Below are 17,706 nucleotides of genomic sequence, written 5' to 3' on the forward strand. Positions count from 1 at the left end.
TTAATCCTGTTTCTTTGAATCTCTTCGCATTTACTTACGTTGCGATACAGACGCCCTGCCGTTTGCTTTTTGCTTCTCGGTGGAATTGAACACTAAGCTTCCAGCGTTCGGCCTTGGCATTCATTACAAATCAAAATGGTGCCTTGTTCGAGATCTCAGAAGCCGCGCCTCATCTTTTATCCACATGTTGCACACAGTCGGTCACAAGAACAACCATTACAAGGGTGCAGTGCGTGTTGGGGTCCACGCAACTACATCCTCATTGGCCCCTGCAAGATGTCTGCAGAGCGGTTAGCCCACATAGTCTTTTAGTCCGCAGCCTGGAAGAGTAATGGAGCGACAGATTAGAGGCTTTGCGGTTTGTGTGCAGGGGAAGTCAGTAAAAAGGGTTTCCAAGTGTACATGGGACAGGGTGCGGCGCTTGCGACGATCGTCAGATCGGTATGATTGCCTTAACGAAAAAGCGATCAACCTCATCCTACTTCAATTCAATCCGAAAGAGTTCAAGCGGAAACGTGGTCTGGTATCAGCAAGGTTGAGCAGATGAGAGGATGAAGACCTTGTGGAATGTAGACAGTAGATGCCTTGCCAAAGATCGTCAGCGGTCTCTGCCAGCAAATTCGGCCGACAACCAAGACCCCCAGGACGCAAATTGTGGGTAGCCAGTACCGAGTATTGAGTAGATTGGTCCATGAGTCGGACGATCTGGGGTAGTCTGGGGTTGTCAACACTGGGAAGTATGTAATCATCCTGATGATAACCGCCGCGGGGGGATGTTACATACGCCTCTCACATCGGACAATCCTGCCTCTGACATAAAGTTTCCCTGCCATACCTGTCATTTTCCAAATTAAACTCGCACAATACCGAAGCGAAATAGCGAAGTTGCGTGCCTCCTCAAGGGAGTCGCTCAAGCACTCATACGTTATTTGTACTGCCTCTCGTGAACCCAGATGCGAATTATGTATTGAATTAAAGGGGCAATGCACCATGCGGTCATGCTTTGGTTGTACAGGCAACGGTCTGAGTTGTCAGCGGAGAACTGCCGGCTGCTGTTTGCCGAGAGTGCCGACCTTGTGCCACTTGCAGGTCATGTGGGGCAATGACAGCTTAAACGCGTTTGCTCTGGCCACCCTTGGTCGATTTCATCAACACTTACGGGGAATGACCAGGTCATCAACAGAGTGAGTGTAAACAGGTCCCCCTTGCCGCTGTACCCCGTTGTCTCTTACGTCAAGGAGTTGCAGGACGAGATCTCGCTCCGATTCGAGCTTGTGAGCGGATGAGCTCAAGGGTGAAATTCCTGGTGATGGTCTAGTTGACTTTTTGTTTCCGCTCTTTCTGCAGAAAGAGGGGAGGAGCATGGACGTGTGATACTGTGAATTGGTGTGATGAATTGATGAGATGAGTGCTCGTTGGCGCGCTAGTCGTCACTGGACTGGAGAGTGGAGAGGAGCACAAAGCTATAAAGGGTCCATGTGCATTGACCCTTCTGGTTCGCTTCCAAATTCCGTATGTACTCCATCCTTTGATCAAGCCATGTATCTACAGCATGAACAACCGGATGAGGCAACTGGAAAGAAAAAGAGCTAGAGAACAAATATTCTGGGAGCCAAAGTGTGCCAGTCCCTGCCTGATTGCTGTACCCGGCTCCGGCACATTATCCGCGGGAGCACAATAATTGAATTTGAAGGTACCGTGTGCTGCGCAGTGCCAGTGTCACATCCGAGTTCCGTTACGGCCCTAGCGCCGGCGCTAAATTGTTTCTTGGCTTGCGTACAATTTTTCCACTTTTTGTTCTCGTTGCACTTTACCCTGGCCCCCTACTCTGTCAACCTAGTACCTTTCTTTCATTGCGCTGTTCCTCGCTCCATAGGCACTGGCATCAGCTTGCTGCTGTGTTCGTTTTTCCTGTTTCTGGCAGATCGTTCGCATGTTCCGCTGTCCTGCCATTCTCGGGTACGACGGTAATCTCGACTTTCGCATCGGCAAGCTACAAGTGTTTCGTCTTGCCCATTTCCAGGTTTGGACTGATTTCCCTTCCCACGGGCACCCCCGTTCCTCGACCGTAGAGGGCCCCAGGTTGACACTTGCTGACAGAGCTGGCTGCTCTGAGCTCACCCAGTGACCAATCACCAAAGCGCCTGAACAATGTTGTGCATAATGTGCATATGTACAAAGCCAAGGCACGACAGGTCCAAGAGCAGCGTGCAAGTATGCATGGAGCTGACAGGAACCGATGGGATGAGATGAGCCCGGCCGGGCGGGCGGGGATCGTATTGAGCACTGATGGAGTACGTCGGAAATCGGAGACGCTGTAGGGAAGCGCTTCGTCCCTACTTTGACATGTGGGAATGAGTATGTATGTATGTGCCCTGGAGGCGCATGGGTTGGAAATTACCAGAAGGATCCCACCAAGCTCCTCGCCTCACACTTTCTCAGCGCGGAATATAGAGAGAGCGGCATCAAGCAAGACAGAGAAAGTGAAAAAGGGAGCACTTCCTCATGGAGGGGGCGTTCCAAAACAAAGCATTGTCGGACGAGCTGGAACATAAATAGGGGGTGTTTGCTCTCTAAGACGCACCACTCACTACTTAACTTTGCCTCTTCCCCCCTCCTTCGTACGCCTCCCCTTGCACTCCTCCACTTCAGAGAGCTTGTGCAGAGAGTTTCCCGCAAGATGCCAAAGATCACAAACCAATATGCGCTGGCGGCGCTCGCCTGCACGGGCGGTATTCTGTTCGGCTTCGACATCTCGTCCATGTCGCTCATTCTCGGGCTGAACAGCTGGAACAGCTTCTTCGGCAACATCACCGAGAATGGAGTCACCAGGGTCGACGCCAACTTGCAAGCCGGTATTACCGCCTCGATGCCCGCCGGCTCGGCGCTCGGCGCCATCATCTCGGGCCTGTTCTCCGACCGTTTTGGTCGCAAGGGCGCCATCATGGCTGCCTGCTGCTTCTGGCTCATTGGCTCGATCCTCTGCGCCGCTTCCCAGGCGGTTGCAATGCTGATTGTCGGACGTATCATCAACGGCATCTGCGTCGGTATTGCATCTGCTCAAGTGCCCGTTTACCTCTCCGAGCTCGCCCAGCCCAAGATTCGCGGGCGTCTCGTCGGCTTCCAGCAGTGGGCCATCACTTGGGGTATCTGCATCTTTTACTACGTGAGTTCGTTGTTCGAGTGAGAATGAAACAGAGTTCAGTACTGAAATGGAGGTTGCGAACATTACAGGTTTCCTACGGCTGCAGCTTTATCGGCGGGTCCGCCAGCCTTAACACGGCTCAATTCCGTGTTCCCTGGGCGCTGCAGACGATCCCCGCCCTCGGTCTCATGGCCCTATTGCCCTTCATGCCTGAGTCGCCCCGTTACCTCGCCTCCAAGAACCGCTGGGATGAGGCCCTGGAGGTACTTGCCGACGTCCACGCCAAGGGCAACAAGGAGAACGCTCTTGTCCTTGCCGAGTTTAAGGAGATCCAGACCAACATTGAGGAGGAGAACAGCTCTAGCTGGGCCGAACTCTTCAGCGGCCGCTACCTCAACCGCACCCACATCGTTGTCTTCACCCAGATCTGGGCCCAGCTGACTGGTATGAACGTCATGATGTACTACATCTCCTACGTCATGGAGATGGCAGGGTACACAGGAAACATTGGCCTCATCTCCTCGTCCATCCAGTACGTCATCAACGTCCTCATGACGGTCCCCGCGTTGATCTTCCTCGACAAATGGGGCCGTCGCCCGACCCTGATGATCGGCTCGATCCTCATGGCCACGTTCCTCTATATCAACGCCGCCATCCTCGCCACCAAGGGCCACGGCCTCAACTCGGGCTTCAACGGCAACGATGCCGTCAGGTGGATCATCAACGAGGACGCGCACTCCGCCGGTGTGGCGCTCATCGCAATGACGTACCTCTTCGTCGCCTCGTTCGCCTCGACCTGGGGCCCCGTCTCATGGGTTTACCCGCCGGAGCTGTTCCCCAACAGGCTCCGCGCCAAGTCCAACTCGGTCTCCACGCTAGGCAACTGGCTCTTCAATTTTGCACTCGCCTACTTCGTCCCGCCCTCATTCAAGAACATCCAGTGGAAGACATATATTGTCTTTGCCGTCTTCTGCACTGTCATGACCGTCCATGTCTTCCTCGCTTTCCCCGAGACCAAGAACCTCAGTCTGGAGGAGGTCGAGGAGGTGTTCGCTGCCAAGCTGCCGGCCTGGAAGACGCGCGCTGCCACCAAGAACAACCGCCTTGCCTCGCTCGCAGACAAGATCGAGCGCGGCGAGGACCATGGCCAGGCCACCAAGGGGAACCTCGGATACACTGAGGCACCCTTGACTGCCGTGGATAGCCCAGAACTTGAGGACAAGAAGGAGACCGCCTGAGAGAGCATCCTTGTTCGGGTCACCGCATGATTCCGGATTCTGACCGAGTAGTCACGACTTGCTACCGCAACTGCAATATCATCTTCCAAATACCTTTGCTTTGAGGGCGAACGCTGCTTCGCAGCTACATGCTGTAACGCCATTCACGATGTTTGCAATCCATTATGATATGCATTCATGTGAAGAGACCAAACGAGAAAGCGACTGAGACTCCTCAGCAAACTATCCTCGCCAGATGCCTCTCGTGCACGATGCAATGTCCCCTCCGCTGAGACCTCCTGGTCGCTTACCGCGCATAGGCTCCATCTTGTTATCTCCCCGTCGCATGCTGAGAAAGTCTCGAACCCACGCTATGTAGCTCGCAAATTCTTGGTCGGCATCCTTTGTAACTGAAGCCCATCGTGGTTTAAAGATCGGTCGATGCCTTCGAGGCTCGTAGGCCGCACGTCGACGTACGCCGGTGAAGCATGTGATGCTACGGTAGAGACTGCGCATCATACGTTGTTAACGGCTACATCTCTTCGTCTGCTGCAGGGCAGGGCGCTTGAAGGGCTTGCCTCGATCTTCTCATACCGATCTTCACGGTGAACGAGAAGAGGTATAGTCCTACGTGATGACGCAAGTCTTTCCTTGACATGGCGCTGGGCCGCAGTCTGCCAGCCGTGGCGGCACGACAGGAGCCAGAGAGGGGGCACTGGCGCCGCTCTGCGCTGCGTGCCTGCTGTGCTCTTTTGCCAGACTTTGCCTTTCTGTTCCGAGTTCCGGCTTTCAGTCTGTGTTCCAGGCAATTTTGGAGCCTCTGCTGACTTCTCCGATCACTGCCAATCCAGATTCCAGCTCTTTGTAGGCTACCGAGAGACGAGACCTACATTCCTACGATGTGCACATGCGCAATAGGCTATATGCTTCTATGAGCGCTGAGGCAGATCTGTGAAGACGAGAATTCAGCGACGTGCGAAGCGTACCCTGCAAGCGGAAAGAACCTAGCCCAAGATGCGTCAACTCAAGCATCATGAGGCAAAGCTCCTCAAGAAGTGCGTTGGCCATTGCAGGTGGATGAAGAGCTTCAGCTCACTGACTGGTTGTTGCTGGGGTTCTGCATTACAGGCACGACTTCTTACAATGGAAGCAAGATCAGAACCAGCGCGAGATTAAGGTGATGCGACGATATCACGTCCAGAACAGAGATGACTACCAAAAGTGTGCAGCTTGAGAAGCGATCCCGACACCTACCCACAACTGACTGACTCTCTTGTGGTCTCCCAGATACAACAAGATGGTTGGGTCAATACGCCATCTCTCCTTACGCCTGTCGACACTTCCGGCCAGCGATCCATTCCGAACAAAGCACGAATCACAACTACTCGCCAAGTTATACGACATGGGTCTCTTAGACACCGGCGCCAAGATGAGCGACATCATGGAGAGGCTCAACGTCAGTGCGTTTTGTCGACGACGCCTACCCGTCGTTATGGTGCGCCTCAAGATGAGCGAAACCGTCGGACAAGCGGTCCGGTATGTGGAGCAAGGGAATGTGCGCGTTGGCCCTGATACAATCACAGACCCCGCATTCATGATCACTCGCAACATGGAAGACTTCGTCACCTGGCTCGATACCAGCCACATCAAGCGCACCATTGCCCGCTACAACGATGAGCTCGATGACTTTGACCTCTTGTAAAATTAGATGGCAGCATCTTCTACTGTATTTGTACGACATGTGATTCTATGCTACAAGTCACTGTTGGGCGCTCTGCGCTGCGTGGTGCTGCTCTTCATCTATTTGCAGCCGTTGCTTGTCAGACATCAGGCGGGTATTCTCCCGAACATCGAGGAAGCGATGGCAGGCAGCCTCGACATCTACGATCTCCTTTGGCACATCCGCGCTCAGGACGACGTTGCCGTCCTTCAGCACTGCGACATCATCCTCGAGACGGATTCCAATGCCTTGATAGTGTTTGGGGAAGCGGTCGTCGAAAGGAATGTAAAGCCCAGGCTCGATGGTCAGGACAACGCCTTCCTCCAGCTCCGTTGAGCGCTCGATTGTCGGCGTATCGTGCAGATCCATGCCGAGCCAATGTCCAATGTAGTGCGGGTACAATGTGCGCTCCAACACTCCTGCGCCAAGGCTGCTGAAGCCACCTAGGTCGCGCATCTCAACCCGAAGCATCTCAACGCTGCGCCGATGCAGATCACTAAGGGAATGGCGTTGCGATTCGGTCGCGAGCGCCGTGCATCCTTTGAGTGTGCGAAGCAGAACTTCATAGATGTCCCTCTGTGGCCCGCTGAACTTTCCGTTCGCTGGCCATGCGCGAGTGATATCGCTCGCATAGCCGTCGACCTCTGCGCCAGCGTCCATACATATCAAGTCGCCATCCTGGATGACACCATCGTTGTTGATGTAGTGAATGGTGAGGCCTTTGCTGCCCGATGCCACCACCGGCACATAAGCCGGCTTGATGCTCAGTCCAGTAGCCATCGCGCACTTGTACTCAAAATGAGCTTGCACATGAGCTTCAGTCGTTACGCCTGGGACTATGTCGAGCCCCATCGTGCTCGTCATAGCGCTTGCTGAGATATTCCCGGCTCTTTTCATGAGTCGAAGCTCATTCATCGATTTGCGGAAGCGCAGCTTCTCCACTTCTCGATGCAGCGGGCGACATTTGCGAGAGTCTTGGAGTAACTTCACAATCGTCTCAAACTCGGCCTTGCGTGAGAAGAGATCGAAAGGATTGCCGGAAGGAGGAGAAAGGTAATCTATGATGTTGCCTTGAGATGACTTGCCGAACGTGGCGCCTCGCGATGAGGGTCGGGGATTCGTTGGCGAAGCAGGAGGCTCCACGTAGACATGGTCATAGCTTGGAAGGACGTTTCGAAGATATGTCAAAAGACGACCGGCATCCATCTCATAAGCCTCGTCGGCCCCAAAAAATTGCTCAGCCCCATCTGTCCCCGTTCGTGGGCCATTCCACATCTCGTCCTGCTCGTCGCCTCGCCCTGGCACAAACATGGTCATCTTGTACCCCTTGAGGGAGCTCGACTGCTTCTCGATGAGCACACATGCGTCCGCTTCGAGGAAGCCTGTGAGATAGTGAAAGTTGGTCTCTTGGCGGAAGCGATAGCAGATCTTGCCAGACATGGGCTTCACGCGTCCGGACATGGCGACAACGACTGACCCTTCAGGCAACGCATCCATGAGTTTCTGCCGCCGTTCAGCATATTCAGACGAAGGAATCCCAGGCGTGAGATCTTCGACTGCCACTCCCCCAACAGGGTCAACGTCTGCTCCAGCGCTGAGGGAAAGCCGCTTGGGGAAGAGATGCGGATGCGAAAAAGGCAATGGCTGACCGTAGCTGCGCATGAGCCCGCCAAAAGCTCCTCCACCTGTGGAAACGGGTTCTTTACCTTTTCCCTTCTTTTCCTGCGATGGAATATCGACATGTTGAGCCGCTGATGATGCTGAGCGTGCTTGGTGTCGTCGCTGGATCAACTGGGGAGTGCCACTGCTAGAGGCTAGACGACGCAGAGCATTGTGCGAAGTGCTTGCTGAGCAACGCACACAGCACGCCATACTGGGATGGGATCGTCGCTGCGCGCCTTGCTCTATCTTCTGTTTTGCTCACGATGAGCTGTTTGCAGAACCTAAAGCGGGTTCGAATCGTTTGACAAGTCTATCGGCAGGATGGTTGATCGGTATGATCATGCACAATCTGATGTTGATGGAACCACGCTTGCGGCATGCGTGAGCAGAATGCTCGCGGCTTCGCTCTGCGGTGGCCCTGCAAACACTTTTGCGTCACCCTACCCGGCACTCTGCAACATGCGTTCCAAGTTCCCCATCCATCCATTCGATCGGTAGCACATCGGTAAATCTTCGTGCCTCCAACATACACACGAAAAGCGCCGCAAAGCTTGGCCTGCCTCTGCTCCGTTCATAAGCGCGGCAAAAACAAAGGTTGCGCGGCCTCCCTCCGTTCGACACAGCTGCTCGACATCCCTACGAGCTTCAATCTTCTCATCCCTACCTTTACCCCAACACCCACTTTGGTTTTACCCCGGGGTGGCAAATCACTTCATGAAATCCGGATTATAGCGAAAAACGCAGAAGGGCTGTGTAGTCTGAGAAGATGAATGGTCTAGCATACGGGGGCGGGCAGCAGTTGCTCGCGAGTCAACCGCGAGTGACTCTGCGGCACATTGACGAGGAAAGGGCAGAATTTATCCTTGAAGGCGTAGACCTGAGGTGAGCATATCATCTGAAGAAACTGCACATGCTCGTGCGCCGAGGACTCCCGTTTTGACAGACATTACACTGCAACCTTGATTGGAAGCTTTGCCAACTCTCTACGAAGAGTGATGATCGCCGATATCTCGACAGTCGGTGCGTGTGCCTTGCGAGATCGCCTGTCCCTTCCGGACAATGCTGATGATACTTAGACACCGCCTTATTCAACAGCTATTGACACTGTCCATATTGAGGTCAATACCTCTGTTCTCCCGGATGAATTCATCGCGCATCGATTAGGAATGATTCCGCTATATAGTATGGATTGCGACAAGGTACTCGTCGACCAAAGGGTGCGTACACGGTGTGGCGCGAAGTCCCCGGCGCCAATTCTGATAGGAAGCTGTTTATGGACGCGCAGGAATGTGTCTGTGAAGACGGATGCGACAGGTGCTCTATCGAACTTCTGCTCGATGTGTCTTGTCGGAAAGGCTCAAACCAGACAGAAAAAGTAACTTCGAAAGAGTTGTTGCGCAGCGTGAGTATTGCAGCTACTTCGCAACTGGATGGAGAAGAAGATGGTCCGGTACCCAGTGCACCAAAGCATCCCGACTTTGGCAAGCCTGTAGGGATCGATTCTCCCGATTCTCCAGGCATTCTCATTGCAAAGCTCGCGGCAGGACAGCAACTCAAGCTCAAGTGCATCGCAAGGAAGGTGGGTGACCGGAAATGCCTTTTCTATCCATCAATCGCATTTGAACTTATCCGTCCACTCCCTTAATTATGACCAGGGGTTCGCGAAAGAGCACGCAAAGTGGTCACCAGTATCGGCTGTGGGCTTCGAATACGACCCGTACAACACGCTACGGCATACAGCCTACTGGTATGAGGTGGACGCCAAGGCTGAGTGGCCGCTCAGCAAAAATGCTGAGCAAGAGGACCCACCGGATGAGAAAGCACCCTTCGACTACACAAGAAAGGCGGACAAGTTTTACTTTGATGTTGAGACTGTTGGCAGCATGGCTCCAGAGGAAGTGGTCGAAACAGTGCGTAGCGTACCGCACAGCCGCTCGAGCATGCCTGCGCAAGCTGACCTTTGGTGTTCTTCCAACATTGCCAGGGTCTCTCGATCCTCGAATACCGGACAGCCCAAGTGATTCAAGAGCTTGGAGTCCAGGACGAAGACGATCCATACATGGGAGGGGGGTATGGGGCCATGAATGGTTTTGCCGAGGGAGCCCCCAATGGCATCAATGGCGGAATGCTAGGCGGAGGGTATTAGTCCGCTCCTTTTCATCGCACGTTGCCACGCTAGTCGACACTGTACAATAGTCACATGCAAAGAGCCCCATTTAGGCAGATGCATTACACAATGCCCGAGTGTGACTCTCGAGTAAACACTTACCTTGAGTTGGAGACGGGGACGCCTGTATGTTTCAGGGACCAGGAGTGTGACCGATTTGATGGGACATAAGGAGCGACTATATATGTAGCGCGTCGCACCGCGCCACCGCGCTCCGCCAGCCGGCAAGGCGACAACAAGAACAATGACAAGGACACTACACCTTTGTCGAGCATGGAGACCTGGTTTGAGATGGAAGTCTCATGGTTCGCAATCGCATGGTCCCTTCACCGATGCACAGCTTGTCTGCAGCCTGATTCAATAGCAGCTACGAGACCGCAGGCTGCAGGAGCTTCCACCCTGTCCGAGTTGGACACACAAACCTTCGAGGTCTCGGCTTCAAGTCGTGCGAGCTGATCCTCTGCTACAAGTCGAGGGCACTCGCAAAGCGCTTCAAGACTTGAATTTGCCACAGCTTTCGGCATCCTGAATTCAGAGCAATTATCACAATGAATACAAAAGCCGCGTCCGAGCGCCATCATCGGCAGCTGATGGAGCTTGTTAAGCTCTCAGGCAATGACACGTGCGCTGATTGCACGGGGCGAAATCCAAGATGGGCATCGTGGAACCTCGGTATCTTCATCTGTGTCCAATGCGCCGGCGTGCATCGGAAAATGGGAACGTGAGCTGCTATCAGAGTTATTCCTAGGAGATTGGCCCGGTGTCATATTGTGTTTGAGCTGAAGCTGATCTGTATCTATGTCCTGCACGGTCTCTGGCGTGCCGATTCAGCCATATTTCCAAAGTGAAGTCTCTGACACTAGATACTTGGACACGAGAACAGGTAGATAGCATACGAGGGATCGGCAATGTCAAGTCAAATTTACTCTTCAATCCTGACCCTCTCAAGAACCGGCCGCCTACGAACATGACGGAGGAAGAGCGAGATAGGTGAGCATGAGCAACGACCATCCCAAGACATCCTGGCTCCGTCGATCATGACGTTTGTATTCAAATTCGTGTTGGACACATCTTGCAGTGAATTGGAAAAGTTCATACGTCGGAAGTACGAGTTCCGTCGATTCGTGGACCGGGCAAAACCGCCACCAGTTCCGTTGAAGGATCCAAGAGACCGCATACCTCACCACCCTGTTAGCCCGGCACCGAGGAGCGGAAGTCGTCCCCCTCCTCAGACACCCTCCAGTTTCGCAGATTCATCTCCACTGGGTTCTCCAGAGGCGCCAAGGCAAATGGCGCCCGGGCCTCCATGGGCAACTGCCATTTCACCAGGGGTCTCTGCAGCAAACATTTCGCGGTCGCAAACCGCGCCAAGCGCATCCAGCAGCGCTGCTTTGCAAAGTACAATTAATGATAGAGCGCCACCCTCTTTGCCGCAGCGTGACAGCTCGCGGCCAGCCGCAAACAGCGGCGTGTCGCTCCATGCACCACTGCAATTCCAACGGGGTTTCCCTGCACAGCAGCAAGCGTCAGCGAGCACACCGTCGAATAAGCCTGGCCAGCTATCCAACAGCACTTTCAACGATTTGATATCCTTGCAAGATGGGCCCGCGCAGCCGCAGCCACCACTGCAGATGAACCCCTGGGCTCAAATGCACGCGCAGAATCTGCCCGTTGCCAGCCCCGGCGTCATGCAAGGTGCTTCGCAATATGCTTGGGCGAATGGAAGCGGCATTCCTGGCAGCGCAAAGAGCATGCAGCACGCTAACACATACCCTTTGACCAGCGCTACAGCGGGTACTCTCGGGCAGCAAGCATTCAGTGGGCAGATGCTGCAAACTCCGCAGCAGCTGGGCTACCCCTACTCTTCGAGTCCAGCAACGGCAACCTTTGCCGCAGCAGGTGGAGGATTGAGCCCTGGCCCGCACACCCCGGTGTCCCCTTTTGGGATGCCCATGAGTTCGCAGGGCTGCCCACAGACGTCGCCGGGGAATCCATTCGCTGCCATGGAAGCACGGCAAGTGGGAGCGCTCACCCCTAATTCGGCTTTCCTTTCACCTTTCGCTGCGCAACAACAACAGCAGCAGCAACCAGGTCCGGGACAGGTGTTTGGATGGGCGATGCAGCAGCCCAATTCATTCATATAATAGAGCACTCTGGATTCGGGTGTATTCTTATTGAACTAGTCATGATATTCGAAGCAATGTATAACGACCGCAGCATCGAGTGCCGCGAGATGTTCGTGGAGAGTACTTAGATATGAGCTTCATGGTAACGCTACGCTCCTTCGGTGATTGGTGCGATCGCAATCGATGCCGCCGGCGCAACAGTGCCAGTAGACGGTGCTCTTGGTGCTGCTGCTATTGCTGCTGCGGATGCTCTATCACTGTTCTCACCAGGGCCAGGCTTTGTAGAAGTTCGTGGGTCCGCTTTGACCTTCAGGGCATTCAACTCCATCTCGACCTTGTCCAGCTGCCTCTTGAGCTCGAGACCCGCAGTGACGGCGCCAAGTAAGCCCTCCCACTTTTCGCAGTTCTTCGCTGTCGGGAAGATCAGCCTGTGGCCCATGACAGGTACCATCTCCAACAGTGTCTGCGACGTGCGCTGCTGCAAGTTCGCGCGCGGCACGAGCAACCTGGTGGAGCGAATGTATACGCCATGCGCAGAGTTCGGGTTGGTGACAGAGGGGGCCACGGGCGGATGCGTCGAAGGGGTTCCGGTAAGGAAAGGATAGGGAGGCTTGGAGGACGGCTGGGCTGTTGGATCGAAGCGTTGAATGTAATGCTGCTCGTCGAACGCCGCCTGCTTCAGCTCGGCTCTTTGTTTGTTTGACAGCGCGGTGGCAGCCGCTGCGCCCGCGGGACCGGTGAGCGTTGGCGTCGAGGAGCTGGTCTCTTCCGCCTTTCGCTTCTTTCTCTTTAGCTCTTCCGCCTCCGCCGCACTCCCGGGAAGCGGCACGCCGAGACCAGCCCCAGCGGCGGCGATCGAAGCAGGAGTTGCACTCTGCAGACTTTCCCATCCACCTAACAGCCTCAGCAGCTCCTCCCGCTGCCCGGCGAATTTGGCTTCGTTCTGCTCAATGCGCCTTGCTTCGACATACAATGCTTCCTCTTCGGCAAGTTGCGCAGGCGTCCGAGCAAAGAGTCGGGCGATGGCTTTTTTTCGCTCTACTTCGCGATTTCTATCGAATGCGTACGTTTGCAGGAGCTGTTGACGAGTCTCAATATCATCGGTACTGATTCGCGAGCGGATGAGCCTGCGACAGATGGCGTAGTAGCGCGCCTTCAAGTCCTCGATTGTCCGTTGCTTCCCCGGCCATTCGTAGCGATCGCCAATGACAGTGAAGCGCAGGTCATACGCTGAGCAAATGTCAATCAGGTAGTCTGTCTCGTCCTTTGTCCAGTCGTCGTCGCGGAGATGCTGCACGTATTCGTCGTTGGAGTAGCTATACGCGCCTGAGCCAGCCTGAAATTGAGAAAATGGATAGTCTGTGGCCACAGAATAATGAGTCATGCGCTCTGCTGCATGATGCGTCGAGTAGGCTGTCAAAACTTACTTGTTTCGATCTGATCCAGCTTGTTTCTGGAGGAAGAAGCAGCATTCTGTTGTGAAGCTGTGTCATGCATTTCTGTGTCGTGGTCCGCGTTGTGCGGCAGGTCCCTAGACCAAGTCGCAGGGACGTCTTCTTGCACCCAGTGCGTCAAAACCAGATCATCCTGACGGGCAGGATTCTTGAAGCGCCGGAGCGCCCTGTAAGCAGAACCCCTTTCAGCCTCGTACTCCCAGAAAGAAAAGCTTGATCGAGATTTCCAAGGTGTTGAATCTCGGGAGAGCAATAAGCAACGAGCGCTAACCAACTTACCATCGTTTCTTGGACTGACTCGCCTTCCGCGCCAGCTCAGACTTTCGCATCTTCGCTTCTTTACCGGCCTTTGGCCGCTGTGCGACCACCAAGCTCGGCGCATTGTCTCCTAGCAGCGCGAAAAGCTCCTTTTTCCTCCCATCGCGATCTTCCCTCGGTGCCTTTGGCCGGCTGGTCGGAGGGTGGTGTCGGGATGAAGCAGCGCGCCCGGCTGCACCCGCTGGGGATGGTCGCTCGGCTGCCTTCTCCGCTCGCCGGGATGGTGTTGCGAGGGCGTCTCGACTGCTGTTCGCATCTGACATACTGGTTATCACTTTCACCTGGCAGATCCGTGTTAACGTGAGTCCATGTGATGTCTGAAGGTCGACGATGGACTACTGAGGATAGTCAGATATCTGGGTCCATGCAAAGCTGTCCACTGCTTTCACAGCCAGTGCGCTGATGCGCTGACGACAAAACAGCGCACATCGAATATGAGCGTTCAAATATTGGGTGAAAGTCAGCGGGTTCTGGCTATATTCCTAAGAATGTCTGCGCTCAAACGCATCTCCTTAGAGCATTCCGGTAGTATTGCCCCGGATTCCAACTGTCTTCTCTAAATGCAGCAGCCGGCCTTCACAAATCACCGAATTTGTCTAAACTATGCGCAACTGCGCTCTGCGCGAATGGCTGTCAGAAGGGAAAGCACTCTTCGCTCTGTGAATGTATGAACGCTAGGAATCACTAGCATCGCTGGATGCTGGGTGGGGTCTGGTGGGCTCAATCTGCAATATTCAAAGGCATTGGAAGGGCATGTAGGATTCAGCGGCATCGGTCTCATGTGCAGCTTGGATCGTTGTCTCGTTTTCATTTTTGTGGACAGGGATTGAACTTGGGGTATGAAAGCATATAATGCGCTGAGGAGCAGGTGACTGGGGTGTGAGCTGCATAAATCTCCACAATCTTCCAAGGTTGGAGATTTTTTGTTCTCTTTACTGGCTTAAACATCTTTGCTTAACACTCCAAAGCATATTTGGACACGGAAGGACGAGAGCCAATCAGTCGGTTGGTCCCGTAGGATGGTAGGCCTGAAAGCGACGGGATTCCTTCTCTTCCCTGCCATGCTAGCTTTTCTTATCCCTATCAAAGCGATATAACTCGCGTTATGCCGTTATTCGACTGGCGTCTGTGCTTCTCGCCTGGCCTTGGCGACGCCCTCTCCTGATCAACTATTTGAGCCGGGGCTGAAGGACATTGCGGCAGGCTCTGTTAACAGACCCGGGTAGACCTTTTTGCGCAATGACTCTGACTTTGCAGACGCCCAATGCCAACGTTCGAGCACATGGGTCGGCGTGGCGAGCGACACATTATATGATGCGACCAAGGTTGGATTGCCTTGCAAGAGCAACATGCACTTTGTTGACGAGTTGGTATGTAGACCAGGGTAGGTGGATCCCATCCTGCGTACATATTACACATACGTAGACAGAACAACATAGACACATCATTGGACACGGAGGCCTCGAACCAAACGCCCTTGTGGCTTGGGGTAGATACCCTTGTGGTGCCTCGTTGGTCACATTGGCGGGCCACCAGTGACGACACCGCCACATTGACATGATGACATCCACCAGATCAAGCGAGTTGTTGCGCGTTCCGCTTGGGCGCTCACCTGCTGCTGCTTGGCACTGTCCCTGCCGAGAGCAGTCAGTCTCAAAGTGGAGTTTGGGGGGTGAGGCACCTGATGTCTGTGGGGCCCACACACCCTTGGCTCCTCCCACGCTCCACGGGGCATTAGTGCAGTCCCGCAATCGTGAAGCGCCCGACCTGACCTGCCCGCCCACTGCCTCGCGCTCCTTCATTACATCACATGCACTATGGACTGGGCGTCCTTGACTCGCACCTGCCCGTTGCCCAGATGCCTGGTGCCCTTATCTGCCCGTGCAGGTGGAACTGCACTGTCAGCCGGCTGGACGCTCGCTCCCTTTATAAAGACAGCCCACCTAGCAAGTACTGAGCACCAATCCCGAACTCATCCTCATCGCGTAAACACAATCTCTTGCTTGACTGGTCAAGCTCCTACATATCGTACAGACCCCTCTGCTCTGCAGACGCGCACTTGCATCACCCCGCCAGGCTCCCATCTATCTCCAGCGCAACTGCACCGCCGCTGCAAAAAAGATGCTCACCCGCACCGTCACCCAAGTCCAGAAGCGCCTGGCTTCAACCTCGTCCGTCTTGTCTGCGTCAACCGCCACCGTCGCTCGCGTGACCTCCAAGTCCAGCTCCGCCTCCGCCGGCTCACCGAGCAAGAATGGCGCCCAGGCCGGCATGAGGACCAGCAGCGTGGCCAAGACGAGCGAAAACACTGGGCAAATGGTCACGCCATACAGTGCAAAGTTCTTTACCGAGAACGGACGCGTTTACAGTCGGGATCGGTGAGTCTTGTCAGCCTGTAGGGATACGCTTTCGCGCCCCTTTTCCTTCGCACGTGCACAGCATCTGGTGGATCACCCGCTTCTGCCATGTGGCCACCTCGCTTCGCTTGTCTACCTTTACTGATTCGGATGTAACTCCCTGTGCTCTGATCAGCCGCTACTCGAGCCCATGGAAGCCCAGCTACGCTGCTTGCTAGGCAGCCTTCCAAATCTCATCCCGTGATGGACGCGCGAAACAAGCTCATCGACGGGGCTCGAGCCGCCGAAGCTGCGTTCCTCGTACTGGTCATCCTTCCTTTCACACCATTTCAAGCCCGAAACCAACCGCTTCCAGTTTCCGACATCAGCCGTTTTTGCCATTCCAGCAAGCACGTCCAATCAAGTCGGTTCACTCACAAAACACGACACGTCCGCACCTTGCATATGCATGCACTTTTGATTTCCATTGTTGTCTGACTTGTCCCGCCTTTGTTGCTACATTATTGAAATCCAACAGCCAGCCCAATTCGACCAGACCCAAACAAAGCGACAAAGAGATTCAACCTCGAACCAGCACAGGCGATCCTTAGTTGGACCCCGCGCTTTCGAACAGGATAATAACGCAACAAGCTCAACAGGCCCTGCTGTCAATGCGCTTATATTAACCTGTACAGCGGACATGCCCGTGAGGCCTGCCGCACACTAGTCAGGCTATAGTGGCCATAGGTGTCGTCATAAATTTAATGAAGAAACATGAATGCAAACCACCGCAAAGATTCCTTTGCCTGTCCTGCATGAATGTGGCCGCTGCTGTACCGTGTGCACGTACTCACGGTACATATGAACAACTATGCCCTCGGCGCGACAGGGCTGGCCTCATGCCGCAGTCCATATACACAATATGCTTGGAGACTACAGGATACACATGCACGGACATGTGAAAGCTACAGCAGGGTACGTCCGCACCGAGATGGCGGTGCGAGAGGGCGTCCCGGCTCCCATGCCAACATCTCAGGCCCGTTTGCCCCCCTCTGTGGCGCGCGTGTATTTGCGAATCCGCCATGCAGTGCGATGCATCCGCGGATGAGACCGCAATGAGTGGCAGACCCGCTCGCAAACAGCCCGCAGGCGGGGAAGATAACAGACAGACAGATGGGACGCTCTTTGTCGCTACACAGCAGGGACAGGCAGAGGTCATGGAAGCTGATACTCTACTATCGTGGGTCATAAATACCGACCTGTATGATGGAGATGCCGGGGATCGGTGGAAGCTGTGGGTAGCGCAACACGCTCCGTACTAGGAGCTGCTGCTGCCAGTAGCAGCGGCGGTAGCCTTCTTGGGCCCAAAGCCGCCGCGCGGGTCCTTGTCCGTGCAGTAGTTGCTGTGGGGGGCGTTGAGCGAGACAGGAGCACGGCGGCAGCCCTGGCCAGCGGGCGCCAGATGAGTGTGTGCTTTGGCGGGGGCAAGATGTCAGCCACGCTGCAAGCGCCATCTCGAGGGGATGCAAAAAGGCCAAGGTGGAGGACGACTCATCTGGAG

The 17,706-nt window shown here is 54.6% G+C and overlaps 7 protein-coding genes across 7 annotated transcripts; 5 read left to right on the forward strand and 2 right to left on the reverse strand.

Annotated features, from left to right (window-relative positions):
• Positions 1 to 2,680: 2,680 nt before the first annotated feature.
• On the forward strand, positions 2,681 to 4,383 carry K437DRAFT_222090 (putative high-affinity glucose transporter; the record flags this gene model as incomplete). The annotated part of the gene is made up of 2 exons (XM_013388967.1): positions 2,681 to 3,166; positions 3,235 to 4,383. The coding sequence occupies 2 exons, from the start codon at positions 2,681 to 2,683 to the stop codon at positions 4,381 to 4,383; spliced, it is 1,635 nt and encodes a 544-aa protein (XP_013244421.1).
• Positions 4,384 to 5,207: 824 nt separating this feature from the next.
• Positions 5,208 to 6,123, forward strand: K437DRAFT_255160 (putative IMP3-component of the U3 small nucleolar ribonucleoprotein). The gene is made up of 3 exons (XM_013388968.1): positions 5,208 to 5,417; positions 5,491 to 5,583; positions 5,650 to 6,123. The coding sequence occupies exons 1-3, from the start codon at positions 5,377 to 5,379 to the stop codon at positions 6,062 to 6,064; spliced, it is 549 nt and encodes a 182-aa protein (XP_013244422.1). The 5' UTR covers positions 5,208 to 5,376; the 3' UTR covers positions 6,065 to 6,123.
• Positions 6,074 to 8,103, reverse strand: K437DRAFT_255161 (uncharacterized protein). The gene has a single exon (XM_013388969.1). The coding sequence runs from the start codon at positions 7,952 to 7,954 to the stop codon at positions 6,122 to 6,124; it is 1,833 nt and encodes a 610-aa protein (XP_013244423.1). The 5' UTR covers positions 7,955 to 8,103; the 3' UTR covers positions 6,074 to 6,121.
• A 133-nt stretch (positions 8,104 to 8,236) lies between these two features.
• Positions 8,237 to 9,975, forward strand: K437DRAFT_233715 (RBP11-like subunits of RNA polymerase). Its single transcript, XM_013388970.1, has 6 exons — positions 8,237 to 8,626; positions 8,715 to 8,764; positions 8,840 to 8,961; positions 9,030 to 9,323; positions 9,400 to 9,654; positions 9,729 to 9,975. Exons 1-6 carry the CDS (start codon positions 8,511 to 8,513, stop codon positions 9,888 to 9,890), a joined length of 999 nt encoding a protein of 332 aa, XP_013244424.1. The 5' UTR covers positions 8,237 to 8,510; the 3' UTR covers positions 9,891 to 9,975.
• Positions 9,976 to 10,010: 35 nt separating this feature from the next.
• K437DRAFT_233720 (ArfGap-domain-containing protein) lies at positions 10,011 to 12,117 on the forward strand. The gene is made up of 3 exons (XM_013388971.1): positions 10,011 to 10,632; positions 10,743 to 10,901; positions 10,990 to 12,117. Exons 1-3 carry the CDS (start codon positions 10,460 to 10,462, stop codon positions 12,053 to 12,055), a joined length of 1,398 nt encoding a protein of 465 aa, XP_013244425.1. The 5' UTR covers positions 10,011 to 10,459; the 3' UTR covers positions 12,056 to 12,117.
• Positions 12,088 to 14,138, reverse strand: K437DRAFT_233722 (uncharacterized protein). The gene is made up of 3 exons (XM_013388972.1): positions 13,771 to 14,138; positions 13,465 to 13,658; positions 12,088 to 13,396 (listed from the first exon to the last, which is right to left on the reverse strand). The coding sequence occupies exons 1-3, from the start codon at positions 14,070 to 14,072 to the stop codon at positions 12,186 to 12,188; spliced, it is 1,707 nt and encodes a 568-aa protein (XP_013244426.1). The 5' UTR covers positions 14,073 to 14,138; the 3' UTR covers positions 12,088 to 12,185.
• Positions 14,139 to 15,416: 1,278 nt separating this feature from the next.
• Positions 15,417 to 16,333, forward strand: K437DRAFT_73649 (uncharacterized protein). Its single transcript, XM_013388973.1, has one exon. It carries the CDS (start codon positions 15,627 to 15,629, stop codon positions 16,206 to 16,208), a length of 582 nt encoding a protein of 193 aa, XP_013244427.1. The 5' UTR covers positions 15,417 to 15,626; the 3' UTR covers positions 16,209 to 16,333.
• Positions 16,334 to 17,706: the final 1,373 nt, after the last annotated feature.

This window comes from Tilletiaria anomala, assembly GCF_000711695.1.
Source record: "Tilletiaria anomala UBC 951 chromosome Unknown K437scaffold_20, whole genome shotgun sequence".
NCBI lineage: Eukaryota > Fungi > Basidiomycota > Exobasidiomycetes > Georgefischeriales > Tilletiariaceae > Tilletiaria > Tilletiaria anomala.